The sequence below is a fragment of the Hetaerina americana genome, unplaced genomic scaffold (genome assembly GCF_022747635.1).
Source record: "Hetaerina americana unplaced genomic scaffold, ioHetAmer1.1.p SCAF_9, whole genome shotgun sequence".
Taxonomy (NCBI): Eukaryota; Metazoa; Arthropoda; class Insecta; order Odonata; family Calopterygidae; genus Hetaerina; species Hetaerina americana.
Genome location: NW_027287538.1, coordinates 71937372 through 71956600, shown reverse-complemented (window position 1 = coordinate 71956600; position 19229 = coordinate 71937372). Strand labels below are relative to the sequence as shown.

The following is a 19229-nucleotide window of genomic DNA, read 5'->3' as shown; positions in this document are numbered from 1 at the left end:
CCATCGCTGAAAAATCACGCGCAGGCTAGCGAAAGAACAAAAACTGTTTTCATTATAATTCGGTGAAAACTGACGTCCAAGTGGAGAGAGTGGAAAGAAGCAGAGGGAGTTAAACACGAGCATCAATGGATTTATAATCTTTCGAGTCTCTTGGAAAGTCAATATTATCGAAGTCGTGATTCTCATTCTGAGAAGTTGATTAACCTCATAAAGTATAAGGAACGGAGGAAAGTGTCGATTGCCCACTCGATCTAAGTAATCCCGTTATTTCCAAAAAGATTGCGCCACCATCGATGCATCGGAACATCCAGCTATCCACTTAAAACGCTAACACTACAATCTTGAAGTCCTTTCGATGAGAGACCCCATTTATAAGTCGGTCACACATATTTCTCATTTTTTTACAAGAAACTAAAATTGAAATGGCGTCATTGGGTAAAGCGGGCGTTTTTCAATCTAATACGATAGACCATGCACCCGCGTCTCAAAGCTATCTTTTCGTTTTTGGTCTTCTTTCAGTTTGAGCGTAATGTCCGCTGACCGTAATAAATGGTGCGACAAATAATAATTGCTTGCATTATTTAATTAGACAATCAAAGTTTTATACTGAATAAAATACTGTTTTCAGAGGATTTTCAAATAGGCTAAAGACACGGGATTCAATTGACTGCACAGCCTACGAGATCCCCACCACTTTCGCACCCACCTCCAGTCCTCCCCGACATGTCTAACTGATCATTTTCTTCACACGTCCATTGAAAATAATATATGTGATAATGGATATCCTAGACTTACTCCCCTGACTAGAATTGCCCTTCTCAAATGCTCACTCACTATCCGGATCTGTTCAAGCACTGAGACATGCACACGTTCCAACACTTCAGTCTCTGATTATCATCTGCAAAATGGCCATTAAATGCACCCCATTTACTCTGTTGAACGACCCAATATCCGTTAGGCATATAAATATGTCCTGGTTGCACTGTATGTTTCTTTGTTGCTAGTGACCTGAGCACTGCCTCCTTCTTCGTCCTTTTGTTCATAATCCTGATCTCTTCTTTCCTCTTGTCGACCGCTTATCTTTGCAAGGATTTCGTGTAACTACGCCGCTGGTGGTTTCCCTCCTCCGCCGATGCTGGGTATGACATCCAACAAAACACCAAATTCACATTTATTTGAAAACTTTCCATGCCCTCGCTTTACGTATTATACTATGATTACTTCGCCCTATTGGTTTCTCTACAGCATTCTGTATTCTTCTATTCCGCAATCGCCGTGCCGGTTAAGGATTATGTATCTGGCGTTACGTTTCATCGGTACATATTCTTCATCTGAATACGTATCACTCCCGGGAAACTATAAGCATTAATCACGCTCCGAAATCTGTCACTCACAACATTATTTAAACTAACTGATACATCATTCTTTATGAATCCCGAGCATTTCTCACGAATATCTGCGTCTGTCGTGGTGTCGATATGGTGTATACGCATATTTCGGTGATCTCAATCACCTTCATCAGAAGACGAGGAGTGACTGACAAAAGATAAGGAGAAGTGGGGATTTTGGAGGGGAGGATTATACAGAGGGGCATACAATGTGGGTGATTGGTTATTGAGAGGACAGGAGAGGAAGGCGTAGGCCAAGCTGAGCTAGGAAACCACATGCGGTACAGGAAATGAAACTAAGATCTCTAACCAGACTTCACACGCTTTGGATCTTAGCATTAGGCGAGTAACACCTTCACCAATCAAACCAACCCTCTGGTTAACTCGGATTATTTACAGTGATTAGATGGCGCTTCCGGTCAAAGAAGCGTATTCCATGTCATTTATCCATCCATGTCATGTTTTGTATGGAGTTTCCAAAGGTGGGAAGTGCGTCTATAAAGGCAAGCATTAGGGTCGCTTGGTTGGGCGCATGGTACTACAAGTACTTTTCACTCTTTTTGCTATTGCTTTTTATTCTTTTCTGCGTACATATAAAATTACTTTAGAGACCATATTCCGAGCGTTATAGGATCAACTAGGAAGGCGTCAGAAAGTTTTCATAAAAAATGTCGTATGTACACTTGTACACTAAGGACTCAGCCAGGATCCGTGGACTTCTTACTACTCATTTTTTTCAAACTAATTGCCACTGCCGTAGGCGTAAAGTGTAGATGTTAGAAACGACGGGCACTTGAATATACATTTAGATAAATTATGCATTTTAAATAAATCCGTAATGGAGACGAAAAAGTGATGAGAGGGATGCTGTAAGTCAAAACTTGTGATCACTAAGGAAATTGGCGCGCAAAAAAAATGGGTCTCAACAATTACCCCCGACTAATATAATGAATTGGGGTAAGTTGGAATAAGGGGAAATAAAGTCTTGATCTCGCTTCAATTAAGTCGTGAAATAAATACATGAACTGAATTCTATAACCGAACACGACGCAGAGGGAAGCCATGCGCGCCATTGGTGCGCGGAATAGTCGACGTTGATAGAGCTACCGATTTCTCATACACTATGATATGAACCCCAAACTATCGAGCTAATCGTTGCGTTTGGCCAATTTAAATATCGCCTCGCCTTGGGCGTAGGAACCGATGATGGATGACGGAGAACGAATCGAGGCGAACCCTTTCTTAAATTTCTCGATTACCGTTTTGAGTTTTGGATAAAAAAGAGAGGAAAGTAAACGATGGCTTCCTGAAGTGGACGTCCCGAGGAATGACTTTCTCCACGAGGGCCGGGGGAAAGGGGAGGGGGAGGGAGGGAGGGAGGCGCCGACGGGTCAAGGGGACACTGCTGCGGTGTCCCTCATTCTCTCGAGCGCAGTGAAATTGATGATCGCGGAATCAATTACCACCCGGGGAGAGGGTTCTCGACGATCGGCGATTGATGCTCGCGACATTGGCGAAGGCGTCGTCCACTTCGACGCGCCGGTTGGCGCCACTTCAAGCGAAGGGAAAACAGAACCATGGAATTAGAAACGCACTTAAGGAATTCCTCCAAATAGATTTTTTTTAAACATGTCTGTTCCCGTTGAAATCCCCTCGATTTGGTAGATATGCCGATTTTGGAAGTTCCTAAATTAATAAACCATGGGAATAGAGACCAAAAAATAACTCAACAAACATATTCTGTAATGTAGAGTGACGTAGAAGCCCCTGCAGCATGCCCTAGTGGCGGCTAGCAGCTTAAAATGTTGAGGAAGGCATCCTTAAAAACTTCGTCATACCGTGCATTATGATCAGAGCTAGAGTTCAATTCTTCGTGGAATACATTCACGTCTACATAATACCCAGCAAGCTGCAGCAAGGGCGTGTGGCGGGGGGTGTTAGGTCACCACCCGTAAAAGAGAACGAAACCCCATACAAAACCAACAAATTCATACGATAGGTATAATAAAGGCTTGCAAAGGAGTGTGTGGATCCCCTCTCGTGGTTCACGTCACGAAGGTCGCGTCCCAAATTGGCCCCTATCGTTTGGATCCGGAAATGACTCTCGCGCGTGATCGACGGAGCTGTAAGGTAAATATAATATTCTGGAAATGCCACGCGGGCAATAAAAACATGAAAGGGGAGCGTCAGTGTTCAGAAAGAATAAATTTCGCTCATCATATTATTCCTTCGATAATAAGTGACTTTTGCTATAAAAATATTGATTCTCATCCCATATCTATCGCATCGGAAACTCAGTGCGACAGATACGAGAATCAATATTAATAAAACTAAAGTTATACGATTTTCCAGAAATAAAATGGCTAAGCTAAACATTAAAATAGATGGGCAAAAACTAGAGCAAGTAGAAAAGTTACGTATCTCGGGAGTGTTTTGAACCAACACGGTCAAAGTAGCATGGACGTAACGAGAAGAACTGCGCTAGGCAAAGAGTCTTTCACAAGTAGAAGGGAGTTGATGACAGGGACGTTGAGTAAGGATGGTGAGAAAAAAACTCATAAAAACTTTGATATGGAGCGTAGCTATGTACGGCGCGGAAACGTGGTCATTGAAGCAGGAGGATAGACTTGGATTGGAGGCTTTTGAAATGTGGCTGTGTAGAAGAATGGAGAAGGTGAAATGGACAGAGAAGAAAACAAATGAGGAAGTACTTGGTATGGTGGGCGAAGAGAGGGGTTTGTTGGGAGCAATCCTATGGAGGCAGGAAAAGTGGATGAAGGGGGTGTTGACCGGCAGTGGGATGTTGAAGACTGTGATAGAGGGTAGAATGTTGGGCAAAAGAGGAAAGGGAAGGAACAGGATAGGGATGTTGGACGGGATGAAGGGAGGAAGAAAGTACTCAGAGATAAAGAGGGGCCTGATGTAGAGTGGGATGTTGTGTTTTGCTAGGAGTCACAAAATATTTATTAGGAGCTGTGTCCATCCAAAAACCTGCCTTAACCGGTAGATTACTTAATAAAGAGTGACATTAAGGATCGCGGATTTCATTTTACTTTCCTTCTAAATATATTCACATAAGAAATGGGAAATGTAAGGGAATAAAGTGACGTTTTTTTCGATTTAGTTTATTATCGACTTGACTTATAATTTTCTTTTCCTGGTGCTGAAAAATTATTCCGGCATGACTCAACTTTTGAATATTCTCAACAATTCGAACAAAATATAAGGGACATGAATATATTATCAAACGGGATCTTTTTGCGATGAATAATTTTACAAATAAATTGATGGATCGCTGATCCGCGAAATATTGAACGCCTCTGAGGTAAGAGAGAATAGGAAGGCGCTCATTTGCGTGCCGCACCGCATCCGGATGTTCGGGGAATGGACGGAGGAGGGAAGGGTGGGGAGAGAGAAACCCGGCGTATTAACCACTCTTAATAAAGAAAGGCGTCCAGGGGCCACTCAGGGTTTCATATTTCCATCCACCTTTCCCCCCCCCCATGCCCCCAGTGGCGCTAGAAACCTCCATTTCGGCTGAAGGAGAGCTTCTCCTTTCCCACTCCTTACATCTACATCTACGAAACACTCCGCAAGCCGCCGCAAGGGTGTGTGGCGGGTGGTGTAAGGCCACCAGCCATTCATGCACCATCCTAATTATGTCACCTCTGCATACATATTAGTGTGATCATTCACTGGAACAAAGTTAATCACACGAAATAATGTACTTACATGCAACAATACTTAATAACAGGATACGTATGCATATTCAAATTATGTTGTAGAACTGTTAGGAGATTGGCGACTTAAATAAAAAAATAATATGCAGGATATTGACAAATTACAGCCACTGCCAATTCTAATTATCTCCAACCCGATTGCAGTCATGTCTATTAACAGGAGAACACAATTTATTTTTCCACCGTTCTTTATTTTGGTACTACTAGTTTTAACGCTTAGGCGTAATCATTAAGTACTCATGCATCATTAGGTACCTGATGATGACGCCTAATCGTTGAAACCAGTATTACCATAATAAAGAACAGTGAAAAAATACATTGTGTCCTTCATTTAATGAGCATGAACTTCCACAAAGTTGAGCCAGACACCATCGATTACCGGCATGTCTATTTTGATCTCTGATGGTACGAGGATAAAAAAACGAAATTTTGAATCTATTCGTTCGGCTATCTTTCCCCTGATTTTACATTGGTGATCTGATTTACCACAGTAAGTTGTGGTCTGTAAATACCGTTCCCTTTCACTACAGCGAGTCTGGTTTCAGGCGATCCTCAAAGGATAATATAAACACGCAGAGAAAAGTTGATTTTACCGATTCTCCAGCAAACAAGGGAAACTTAAATTCTCTGCGGTGTCTTTTCATCGGTTCTTAAATGAGGTCTTGGCACAGCTGCCGTTTCGCATGCAAGGTTGAACACAAGCACACACACATACTGGATCGAACCACGGCACCGATACCATCCGCAAACCCGACGAGAAGAAGCACTCTCGCGCGTGGGAGACCATCAAACACCCCATCCCCACCGCCTCAACCCCTTAGTGGGGGGGAGGGACCACCACCTGTTGCGCCCCGGACACACACACACACTCCCGCTATCACGGCGGGAAGGGGGGCGACGACAGCGTGCCCCTGGTGTCTTGGAAGCCTAGAATGGATAGAGCGAGGCCACATCCACATGCCAAACCACCCCTATGGAGAGTGGCAGGGGATGTTAGGCCTCAGGGTACAGCAATAACTATCGATTAATTCATCGTCATATATAGATATATCCCATTGGCGTGTCTCCGATCGGTTGCAAGGGGAGAAATTCATTCATAGATTCTGCAGTCAATATTTTTCTTAACTTTTCTTGACCGTGATGGCTCACCGATCAGTATAACATTATTGGGTTCATATTAAGTATGCAACCTCTCCGTTTCGGCGTTAAACTAAAGTGGTTTATACCTTTACATAAGTCGCGCCCGAAATCTCCGTGTCTCCCATCGAATCATGCAAAAGCGACGCTGCAAAGTTCGTTAATTTAAATTTTCTGCAAGAAACGGTTGCTTCTTTTCTCTATACCCTATTTTATTATGTAAAATAAAAACATTCTGCAAAGGGTCCCAAACCCTCGACGCATATTCATGGATTTAAATAATTGCCAAAGAACACTTCTCGCCTTAACATTTCATTGGAATAAACATGGTTTGTATAAGAAGTATCGGGAAAAGTTTCGGAAAAATAGATTTATTTCTGATATTTATAAAATGTCTCAAACTTATTCAAAGTACACCCCTTGAGCTGCGACTCACTTTTGCCAGAGCGGCTTTTCCACGTCTAGCCGGCTCCCTGGTAGGCGGAAGGTCCATTAAGGGTACGCGAGCAAGCTTCTTTGATGGCACTTATGGTCCTATGGTGGTGTCCTTTGATGGATGGTGGAATTCAGTTTTGGGGATAGGAAATATTTATTCTGCTGGATGGTGGCAAGTCGGGACTGTAAAGGGGCTGGGAAATCGTCGCGATGCCGTTGGAGAAGGTCTTCGCAAGCAGACACTCGACTCTGCTCTTTTACTTGCCCGTCCAAAGATCTTCGGGACGAGTTTGACGCAGACCTTCCGCATGGTCAAATTTTCAGTGATAATGGTGTGTCCACTGCCATCTTATGATCTGCTATCATGCGCAAACTGCGACCGACTGTCTGAATTCAGCACTTTCCGCACGCGTCAGGGGAAAATTGCTACCGATACTTTGTGTACAAACCTTGTAGTAAACCCTCTATCGAGCTAGTAAGGTACATTTATTCAATTCTTACCCTTCGAGCCGACAGGGGGATGTGTAGCAGACCTTCTTTAGAGTAATTACTGGTCGATGTATCCTCACGAGTTAGGCTTAGTTTTTGAACTAGATCGAGTGCAACGTAGATCAGCTAGGCGTGTCAAAGGTTGTTATGAAGAATGTAGCAGTATCACGACTCTATCGGAAGAATAAGGATAGGGGCCACTTATCCGAGGGTGCTAAAGACATATTTCAGACCCCGACTTGCTGTGGTAGATCAGATTACGTACGTACAATGAGGGAGATAGGTAATACAGCAAATAGATTTAAAATGTCGTTTATTCCTCCAGCAATTACAGATCAAAATATGTATGATCTTAGGCGCGAAGGAGATAATTAACATTGGCATTGTATATATTTTTTCAATATCTGCATGCATTTTAAATCAACCCCTCTTTATGACATCACTCCCGCATAATTTGAATATATTTTTTTTTGAATAATCCTGTTTTTGAATACTTTTTCATGTAAGTGGCTTCTTTCGTGGAAAGATTTTTGTCCGAGTGCATGATCGAACTGATGGCTTGGTAGTGGAATAATAATTTTGCAAGTATAGCTGGTGAAAATTCCCGCCACATGCCCTTTCGGCGGCTTGCGGGGAATTACGCAGATGTAGATACATCAAAATCATGTTTCCTCCAAATGTCACCCAGTCGGAGGATCAAGGTTCGTGAGGTATAAGTATTACTCCAAGTATTACGTACTTAGGTACTGTGTGTTCGTCGACAGCTGGAATCGTTTTGAACAGCTCCTAACCTCACATGGAAATCATTAGGATTTTTAGGAAATTAGGATTTTCACAACGTTGTTAGCTTTGTGGAATATCATGATCTCAATTACTGGTAATTAAACATTGTCCAGCCTCCATCATTACAATCGATTCCGATGTCACAATTAATTTCCTTGGTAGAAATGTAATGTTTCCTGAAAATGTCCATTATTATATGGTTTTGGATGGAGTATATGGGGGTGAGGGAGGGAGGGAGGGATGACTGAGAGGGGAGGAGTGGCCAGTGAAGACTGAATTATCCTAGGTAATAGGGGAGGTAGGGAAAGGAAGCGTAGCGCAGGTGTGGCGGGTAAGGTAGCGTAGGATATGAGGGTCAGGGCCTCGAGGTGAGACGTGCCACTTCCGTTGCGGCGGAAGTTTAGGGGTGGTTCGGGTGTTGAGGGGCTGCTGGATGAGGCATCACACTTGGTATTGGTGGTGAATATTTACTATCGAGAAATCGGTGTCAGAATGCTATCAATATGCAGGGAGCAGATTGGACCGCCAGGACAAAAATAAGGAAAAAAAAGGATACCTTCACCGACGGATTCGAGCAGCCAACTTTCTTTCCTATTTCATAAAAGAAAATTAAAATCTTTACTCGAACATACTCATTACTGCTAAATGTAGATAGGAACACGTGCGTGTGACAACGGCGCGCGTGTATATGCATATGTGCATATACATTTTCTTTCATATTTACGAATAAATACCAACGCTTCACGCGGGGTTCGGGTATTATGCGGGGATTTGGAGATGCATCTCACGCCTCGGAAATATTGTCTTTTCCCAAGCAAGCCATGTGTCTATAATAATAGCTTTTTAGAACTCGTACATTGCAAGATTATTATTGTAATTTTAAAACTACAAATAATGAAATAAATATCAATTAGAATTTGTATTAGTGCGTGACAATATATGAACGCGGGTTAGTTGAAAAACAACAAATAGAAGAGGACGGTGAATAAGAGAAAAATACCGACAGTGGTGGAAGTTAGTGTTGTCACGGTGTAAACGAGGAATTCTGGATATCGGAGCGACCGAAATAGAAACATCTCATGTGAGACGCTCCTAGGCATGGACTCAAGAGTATGAAAGCCATATTCGCGAATGGATAGATATTTGGAAAGGCAGGATAGGAGTGAGAAAAGGATGAGAATTTATTAAAGACGCGAAGGAAGGCATAGCGTACGTATGTGAAGTCGAAGAATATTATTAGAGGAGATATGTTGGGAATCACACACGGGGCGAAGATTAAATTACAGATCAAATCCTTTGTATAAAGTGGAGGGATGTCTCGTTAAGAATTATGTTGAAAATGCATTATTATCCCCATCGTCCTAATGGTTGGCGAGATCATGCCAGTCAAACTAGAGAGATTTAGTGTAGAACATATAGATTTAAGATGTCATTTATCCCACGAACGGTAAGGGATCAGAATAACGTTGTCCGACCGTGGTAGGGGTAAAAATATTCGGGTCAAAATTAGTCTGGTGTATATTCACCCCCTGCTGTATACCCTGGAGGTGAATTGCAGGGTACTAAAACTACTACAAATGCTAACATTGTCTCGCAATGTGTGGGGAATTAGGTTGAAAAGAGGTCATTATCAGGCGAGCGGCTATTACCAATAGGAACTACTTCCTGGATATTCCTTCAACCCATCATTATGGACACAATAGAGATTTGTTTCATTTGGTTCGAAACATGCCACCATTACAATTTTAAATGTCTCTCTCACCAGCAGTTCATCAAGCATACGTTGAGAAGTATTTCAATTTTAGACTCAATAGGTTGGTGGCCTAACTCCCCCGCAACACGCCCTTGTGGCAGCTTGCAGGGTATTGTGTAGATGTAAACCATATACGAAGGGTTCAAAACTGTAACCCTCGAATGCTCGTATATTTAAAACTTGTGTCAGTATATTATGGATGACAGGAGTGGACGTATGACCAAAGGTCAAACACATGAGCATAGCACACGACAGAAAGGGGATGCGCTCATGGTTTGTCACTCAATTGTTAGGGTCCCCCTTAAACGTAGTCATTACAGTCTACACCCACTTGCCATCTTGCATAAAATATTCCTCTTCTAGAGAATTATTTAAAAAGATAATTAAAAGTTTTCAGTCAGAGAAGTCCTACTATAACATACAGGACTTTATGGAAGTGTCTGCTGACTTTGAATGAACTGAATTTGAAATCTCTTATATACAATCTATGCTCTTCCTGCTTAATGCCATGTTTTCATAAGACCTATCCTAAATTATACTCAAGTAAAACATTTGGATGAATAAATATTATAAATATTAATATCGACAGTTGGATGCGAGTGTACTCACACGTCTCGGAGGCTCTCCCTGTAGGCTTTGAAGGAATCTCTGTGCAAGGACTCCATGGCCGTCTGTGCGATCGTCCTGCGAAGAGAGAAAACACATTGAGTGCATGACACTTAGGAAACTAGACTCATGCCGCATAAAACTCTTCCTCGAGCACATGCCCCACTCAGTCGCATCCCCAGCGGAGTAAGTGAGTCTCCCGCCGCCGAATCAGGATGCATTCGATATCGTATTGATCGATTCGACGCTCGGTCACTTCGAGAGATCATATTCCACGTCGACCTCAAATAGAACATACGTACGCGTCGAGTGATTGCGACCCTTCACAGAAGGATTCTATTTAGAAATTTCTAACAGGAAATTAAAGGGAAAAAAAGCCCGTTTCGTGAAAGCTAATTGGAGGAACGTCACATTATTAGTATTGTTATTGGAAGGCCAAGGTGGGGAAACGCGAAGGTTTCATGAACTATTGAAGCTTTCAGATTAGGTCAAATTACTCCGGTTCAATCGAACAATGAGGGGCTATTACTAGCGCCACATTACATTGGTGGGAGGAACTTCAGATCACAAAGTTAGGAGGGGTTGCTTTTACATCCAACCTGCTTCAAATCCCCTCGTGGGACTAAAGCAGTTGAACACATGGCTAACGACCTATTGAACTCTCTTATTTCCATTAACCACCAATCTATGAGTACTCAAATGAATGGGGGTCTACCACACTACCCTATGACGGCCTACAGGGTAAGATGCAGATGTATGCTAGTTGCTAGTATTTGTATTTACATGTGTGTCATTTAAAATGGATTTTCCATGAATATCTACGCCTCTGCGGATGTGAATATGCATGAATTTGTTCGTTTTGCATGAGGTTTTATTCTGTTATGCAGGGGGTTATCTAACACCCCCCCTGCCAAACGCCCTTGCGGCGGCTTGTGGGGTATCATGTAGATGTAATCCGCCTGAAAACCGAGTAACTCTGGAGGATTTAAGAGTTAGAAAGGATTTTTAACAAACAAATGGGTTTACTTTGGAAATGCTCGTTAACTATAAGCCAACTTGCTCATAATAAAATCATATTATGGTTGATACGGGCTCCATGTTGAAATTATGCTACCACGCAGTCATTAAATCAAACGAAACAATACTACCTTGATCAAAAAGTTCCCGGAATAACCACCGTGTGGCGCTCCCATCGTTCCGATTTGAGTTCTGTTTTTTTTGTTAAATTGGTACATCTGTTGTTGATATTCCCTTTAAATCTTAGTGTCATAACTTGACATTTGCAAAAGTTACGTAGCCAAGAGTACATCTATCTCTGTGTGTGTTGGCGATTTTTTACAATTTCAGAAATGGATTTAAATTTCCAACAACGAACTTGTATTAAATTTTGCGTAAAAAACGGATTTAGTGGCGCACGGACGTTGGAAATGTTGGAAAAGTGTTTCGGCAACGATTCTCTAAAAAAAACGGTCGTTTACCAGTGGCACGAGCGGTTCAGAAGTGGTCGTGAGTCAATCGAAGATGATGAACGCAGTGGCAGACCATCGACATCGAAAGTCGGTGAAAAAATTGATAAAGTAAAAGAAATGTTGGTCAATAACCGCAAATTAACCATCAGAGAAATAGCGGAGGACTTGAACATTGCCTATGGATCCGCCCAAGACATTGTGGTTAATGATTTGGGTTTCCGTCGTGTAGCAGCAAAGTTGGTGCCGAAAGACCTCAATTTCATGCAAAAAAGAGACCGTGTTGACGTCGCAAAAGACATGATTTGCGAGGCTGAATCCGATCCCACATTCATCAAAAGGATCATTACTGGAGACGAGACGTGGGTTTATGAGTACGACACGCAATCCAGACATCAGGCAAGTGAATGGCGTTCACCAAATGAGCCGAGACCAAAAAAACCACGTCGTTTTCAGTCAAAAAAGAAGGCAATGCTGACGGTTTTCATGGATTACAACGGTGTAGTGCATCATGAATTTTTGCCAGAAGGCCAGACAGTAAACAAAGAGTATTATTTGGGCGTTATGAGACGTTTGCGTGAAGCAATTCGCCGAAAGAGACCAGAAATGTGGGCAGAAAACTCGTGGATTTTGCACCAATGATAACGCACCGTCGCACAGTGCTATGATTATTCGTAATTTTTTGACGAAAAATGCAACAAATACCATCCAACAGCCACCGAATTCACCTGATTTGGCTCCCTGTGACTTCTTTCTGTTCAATCGAGTTAAAAAACCATTACGGGGAACGCGTTTTAGCAGCCGAGAGGAAGTAATGGAAAAATCGCAGGAAGGACTGATGGACATACCGAAAACCGACCGTAACTTTTGCAAATGTCAAGTTATGACACTAAGATTTATAGGGAATATCAACAACAGATGTACCAATTTAACAAAAAAAAACAGAACTCAAATCGGAACGATGGGAGCGCCACACGGTGGTTATTCCGGGAACTTTTTGATCAAGTTAGTATATGAAATTTTGCAGATCACCGATAAAAATAGTTAAAACTTTCACTCTTGAATTTTACAGCAGAGTTATGGGATTATTTAGTAAATGCCTTTCACCTTGAGGTACTAGGATTTTGATGGACTGTACTTGTAAGATCAAAATGACGTAACAAAATACCGTTAAACTCTTTACAATTTGTTATAACTCACTCTTTAGTGCTGCATACTTTCTACCTCCCTCAACTCCATTCAAAATTTAATGCAACAATTTCAGAACGTAAAAATCATTCGCCTTGACTGGGACTCGAACCCAGATCCCTCAATATCCGGTCGAGTGCTTTAGCCACTTAAGCTACCGAGGCGTCCTCTTAAACTCTGAAATTTTGGGGCTTTTAAAGCACTCGACCGGATATTGAGGGATCTGGGTTCGAGTCCCAGTCAAGGCGAATGATTTTTACGCTCTGAAATTGTTGCATTAAAATGCACATTAGCGGATGACTCCGTTAAAAGTTACTGTTGCGGCATCTCCCGCAGTTTCTTTGGAATTTGTCCATTCAAAATGTCTATTCTCCGTTCCTCCTTCCAGCACATCGCCCTCCCAGTATTCCCCCTCCTCCTATTTCTCGCCCAACCCACCCCCATGACATCCCAATGCCTCTCAATATCTCCTACGTCGACTTGTCCAGTCCCCTAATGCCCCAACAGCAATGTCTCTCCTTCCCTGCCACGCCAAGAGCCTAATCGCTTGTTTCCCCTTCTGTTTATCTCATTTATGTACGCTATATATCCATGTTTATCTATGCTTATCCTCTTTTCTTACGACCAAACTACTTTAAACTCTATGTTTTATCGAGGAGGATTCATATAATTGAGAAGTTTTGGAATCGAGCGCATAGATTTAATTCGAATTATTAGTCAACCAAGGCAAAAAGCAACTCCGCCAACACCAACTTTCTGCAGAGTAACACATTTTATGAGGACTCACATTTTTTAATAACGTACACATTTTATCTCAGCGAGAAGAAGTCATTTCAATACTTTAAAATGGATTCTTACAATGTGTCTAAGGGGCCGCGCGGGAGACAGGTCGGGATAAATCGCGGAGAAGGAAATTAGGGGTGAGATTGGCGACAAAGGGGAGTTTCCCTGAGCTAAGGGGTTTCCAGCTAAGGACCCTGGAGGAGAGAAGGGTTGGTGGACGGATGTCTCTTATGCGCCAGGGTCAAAGGCGCGGGCGCCGGGGCAGACTGGGAGTCGTAATGGGCCCTGCGAAAGCCTATTAAGGGCCGCGCGACCTCATCCATATTAATCTCCATGGAGAGAGAGAGCGAGCGAGCGAGAAGGTGGGGGGGGAGGAGGAACCACCCAGGCACGTCACATCCCAAGGCTTGTCTCTGAGATGAGGAGAAAGATTCAATTACGGACTGAGATTCATTTTACTGCTTTCCCCAAATTGGAAGGTGGTATCACATTTTAATTTCTGCATTAGGGACCCCCCCCCACCATGGCTATGCAATCTTACTACTTACGCTAACCCACAAGGAACCATCTGATAAATGATTCCGTCAATTAGTAGCAAAAATAATTGAGAGGCATATTTTATAACCAGGAGATTTGACACCAATATTTTCAAATAAAACTTGGCGGCTTTTATTGGCCACGAGCGTGGAGTGTAACGAATTGGAAAAACTGACTGTGGAGCCGATATTGCAGCCAATTGCCACGCAAGCCATTAGTAGTTGCGAAAAGTGTTACCTTTTATCGTTGATGTCAAAGGTGGTTCATTCAGCTCTGAAATGTACATACATGGGGTGCAATCGAGCATCCTTTGCTTGCATTTAGGAAGAAGACAAACAAAAGATTGTAACACCTGTCACTTTAAAACATGAAGAAAATTACAAGGTAGATCTAAACAGGGAATTGCTTGTAAAGCAGAAGGGATATGTTAGGTGGTGGGGGATGATGGGGGAACTTTGAGTGGGGATGAATGGATGGAGGGAATGGTTATGGTAGGGAGAACATTTCTTTAAGGAAAATTTTAATCCCCATGTACCGCTCTATTGCATTAAGGGTATCTACTAATGAACATATTAACACCAGAATTAGGAACCTCTCTGTAAACCACTCAGTCAAGTCATCGGCAAATGAGGTTATCTAAGGATAAGTCAAAAGGTTAACATCCTTAGCGTGACGGAGGAATTAAAGTGAATCGATGACAGCTCCTTGATGTGGCTGAGACTGCATCGAAGCTAATAGCATCTTTAACCACCTTTTGAGCGTAATCATTCAAAAAGCCTTTAATACAGCCTTGGGTATTGTTATCAATTACTTAATTTTTACGGCCATTGGAGTTTTCTTTCCCAATTCTTATTTAATTGAGAGGCCGTAGAGCTCACTATTTCTTGCTATCTATGACACATGCTTCTATTATACCAATAGTCTTCATGGTATACCCCCTTTCATACCATAATATACCTCCCTCTCCACGTGCCCTTTCAGTGCCAACGTGGGAGTAGATTTGGAAAGCGAGTGGCCTAACACCCCCTGCCCTACATCCTTGCGGCAGCTTGCGGGGTACTTTATACACATCTACATAAATACCTCGCGATTCACCAAATAGGCGTGTGACAGGGGGTGCAAGCACCAAGTGGTGTGGGTAAGGGATGATTTCCTAGAGGAAGGGGTAGAAGACCAAATATACATTAAAAAAACCTCAAATACAAGATTTTAATATAAGGTGTAAATTTATACACATGCTGGAGGAAGACAATTCAAAAAAGTGTAAATTTCACCCAATAAATATGTTCTTTGTTATACGAAAAAGAAGGGCGAGAAATTTAACCAAGATCTCCACCATGCCAAGACAGGTCATGCAGAACTAGAAAGTAAGAAGGGGAAATACTATTATTACTAATATATGTTGGTCTGGACATTCATTTAGAGTGCTGACGAATCCCTGTATTAAAGGAGAGATGATGGTGAAGGTGGAATAACGGAATTCAGAGGAAGTGACGAGAAATGAGAGAAGGACTGAGGTGAACATTTAACAGGGCACTTAAAAATAGGTTGAACAGACAAAGAGGGAGAACTTTCTTTCTAGCGGAAATATTAGCACAAAATATTTTTGTATTATTGAGAATATGTTAAGGTAACGAAAACAAAGGATATCAAAGGACATAAATGAAAAAAATAACAAATTTTATGGCGTTTGGACCAATTTAGGAAAGGCAGATTTGGCTAAGATGAATACTGTCGAATGATCCATACGCTTGATTTGTTAATTCGATGCATGGAATGCATTATTGAAAGCAGTTATTGAAAGTACATTAAATGCACATATTGGACAGCACCCACTCAGTATTTTTTCAATTATTTTGTGCGTGATATTGGAGCCTTTGAGCCCTTCTATTTGCTTTGCGAATTTCCTAATGTACAAAGCCATGTGAATGGCCCTCTATTACGGGTGCGATTCAATTGGGGAAGGGAACAGACAATGGTTGAAAGGGTGCCGCCTTATCGCCCGTCGGTTACCCTTGGAATGGCCACAGAGGTCAAATGTCACCGAAGCACGCATACAGGTCACTCACAGGGTGCGGAGCAAGGGGTCGAGGTCCGCGGGAAGAAGTCGCAGGGCGTCCCCTGAACAGCGGCACTCCACCTCCAGGCCCTCGTTTGTCCCCGGCGGGCGAGGGCCGCCCTCGGGAGGGGGCGGAGGGGGAGCCTCGTCACCCGTCGTGTTCCAGCACTCGCAGCAGCAGCAGCCGACGGGGGTGGGCGACCCTGGGCGGCCATGGGAGCCGCCGGTCCTGCCGCCCGCCCCTCCCCACCACCCTTCCATCTCCCCCTCTTCCCGGTCCTCGCCCTGACCCCACCACCCGGGCCCCGACACTCCCTCCGAGCCGGCACTCTGCGGGCGGCCGTCGTCAGGGCCGGCTGCCAGGGGCAGCGGAAGCAGCAGCGCGAGCAGCAACAGCGGCGCGGGGCAACGGGGCCGGCTGGCGGATGGCGTGCGGTCTGGCCGGCAGCGGAACATCACCTGCGGGGCAACGGAAGAGTCAATCCAGTCTCCAATGGCGACGCCGACGGAAGCGTGCGTTACGCCTCATAGTGCGCGCTCTACTTCGGTGCATGGTCAAACAATATCACCCCTTGCCACACACCCTAGTGGTGGCTCGCAGGGTGCTAAATAAAACTAATATGGCCAACTCAGGGCACGAAATGGTGCTTCACCAATCAGTGGTGTGCATACTCTTCCAAGCCCACCCCACTGGTGAATGCTGAAACATTAGGTTGCTAAAAATCACAAAGGAATATTTTCATTACTTGAAATCGATGAAAATAAATATAAAGGAGCCATTTAAACTTTTATATTTTATTGAAAAAATAAAATGCTATCTATATGTCTATATCGTACCCTGCAGTCCGTCATAAGGATGCGTGGCAGGGGTTGTTAGATCCAGCCAGGCTTTCTACTTCAACCCCACGTACTTTAGCGTACTGATGACACTAGGGGACGCACCATAGCGGTGCTCACAAGGAGGCCAACGGTCGCCATTCTTGGCGCAGCCGTTGCGCACGTTACGAATATTATACTGTTGGTAACTACTCCACTGACACTACACTGTGAAGACGAATAAGGACATACTCAACCAATTATAAAGGACGGGCTCACCCGAAACGCGATCATTATTTACCAGATGGTATTTTACTCATGCAGCATGGGCAAATCAAAAATGAATTAAGATCTTCATATTTATTCATTTACGCGACGCCCCACCACCCAGCCCAAGGGCGCGTGGCGGGGGGCGTTAGTTAGGACGCCAGAGATGAAGTGAGTTGTGAGGGAATGTTACTCGCATGTGCCTAACCATTTCCGCCACTTACTATCCGTTTCCTCCTTAGTATTTCACCCTTGAGTCACTGTCGCGATTGTTGCGAGGGTAAATCAAATACTCGAATCCAACCGTTCGGCAAGTCCATCTCTCTTATATTGTGAATTGTTTCTGCCTTTCTCATGTAATTGGGAGGATATAGCCAAGAGGGTAGGCTGAACACTAATGCACACATCCTTGTAGACCACAAATAAAATAACCTTCAGAAGCACTCCTGTTGCTATGTGGAAGTAACATTCCCCCTCAACACGCACGCGCAGGTTTGAGGTCGTTTCATTCATCCAGTGCATTTCGAGAAGCGGAAGTATAGAGACGTCTTCTAGTGCTATGCTAACGCAGTAGGCACTAGGCACTATGACATAGCACTAGAATACGTCTCTATAATTCCGCTTCTCGAAATACACTGGATGAGTGAAACGACCTCAAACCCGCGCATGCGTGTTGAGGGGGAATGTTACTTCCACATGCCACAAGGAGTGCTTCTGAAGGTCATTTTGCTTGTGGTCTACAAGCATGTGTGCATTTCTTTTCAGCATACCCTCGTATATCTTCTATGTCGATAAAACCTCACTCTTGGTATCTTTTCAATAGGTTTGATCTTGCTCTGAGTCTTCGCATACCCTAGGGTTCCCATCCCAGCTCACGTAGTGAATGAATATAATGCATCGTCGAATTTCCGCATTCTAACATGCTTTGGTCGCTTGGGCCATGTATATAAAATTCTGAGAAATAGACACCTGAACTAGCAGACTCAAGGATTCATTCTTACCACGCACAATATGGAAGAGTAAGAATGTGGTTAGAGCAAACAAGAATGCCACCCGCAACGTATAGGAAATACATAGTTTTACATTTATGAAGACATTTTACACTAATATCGTATGTTTTGCTGGTCATTCTTTGCCAAAAGATCGAAAACTGAAATGTATCTAACTTAATTCAGCTTATAAAACTTTCTAACCATCAGGAAGAAAAAACCCAACTGGGTATTTTTATTCACAATATACTCTGATTGAGGGAAAAAAACACACGAGTGGATGCAGTATTTTTGGATTTCAAGAAAGCCTTCGACAAAGTACCGCACAAAAAACTGTTACACAAACTTAAACTCTGTTAGTATTGATGAGAAAGTGAAAAATTGGGTTAGAGACTTCTTGTCAAATCGCAAACAAATAGTAGTCATCGATGGGATGTGCTCAACGGAGGTAGATATAACTTCGGGCGTTCCTCAGGGAAGCGTATTAGGGCCGCTACTATTCTTGATATAAATTAATGACTTGAAGCTCACGCTTTGGTAACAACCTTAGATTATTTGCAGACAACACGGTGGTATACGGGGAGATAAGGGGCCCATCAGATTGCAAGCTACTCTCTAGAGACTTAGACACAATATCGAATTGGTACTAGGAATGGGGATTACTCGAAGAACTGAACATGAACAAATGGGCAGTTTTGAAATTTCGGAGGGGAAGAAGTGATAACCCGGGTATGAATAATTAAATAGAGGTTTCAGTGCTAACTATGGCTGATAAAGTCAAATATTTTGCCGC

At 43.1% G+C, this 19229-nt stretch overlaps 1 protein-coding gene across 1 annotated transcript in view; it reads right to left on the bottom strand.

The window, feature by feature from the left end:
• Positions 1-17342, bottom strand: part of LOC139698611 (lutropin-choriogonadotropic hormone receptor-like) — a 159272-nt gene extending 141930 nt beyond the window's left edge. The window contains exons 1-3 of the mRNA XM_071597454.1: positions 17307-17342; positions 16375-16823; positions 10335-10409 (exon numbers count right to left, since the gene is read on the bottom strand). Of these exons, the coding sequence (XP_071453555.1) occupies positions 10335-10409; positions 16375-16823; positions 17307-17342 (560 nt within the window). The remainder of the gene's footprint in view (positions 1-10334; positions 10410-16374; positions 16824-17306) is intronic.
• Between the last annotated feature and the right edge of the window lie 1887 nt (positions 17343-19229).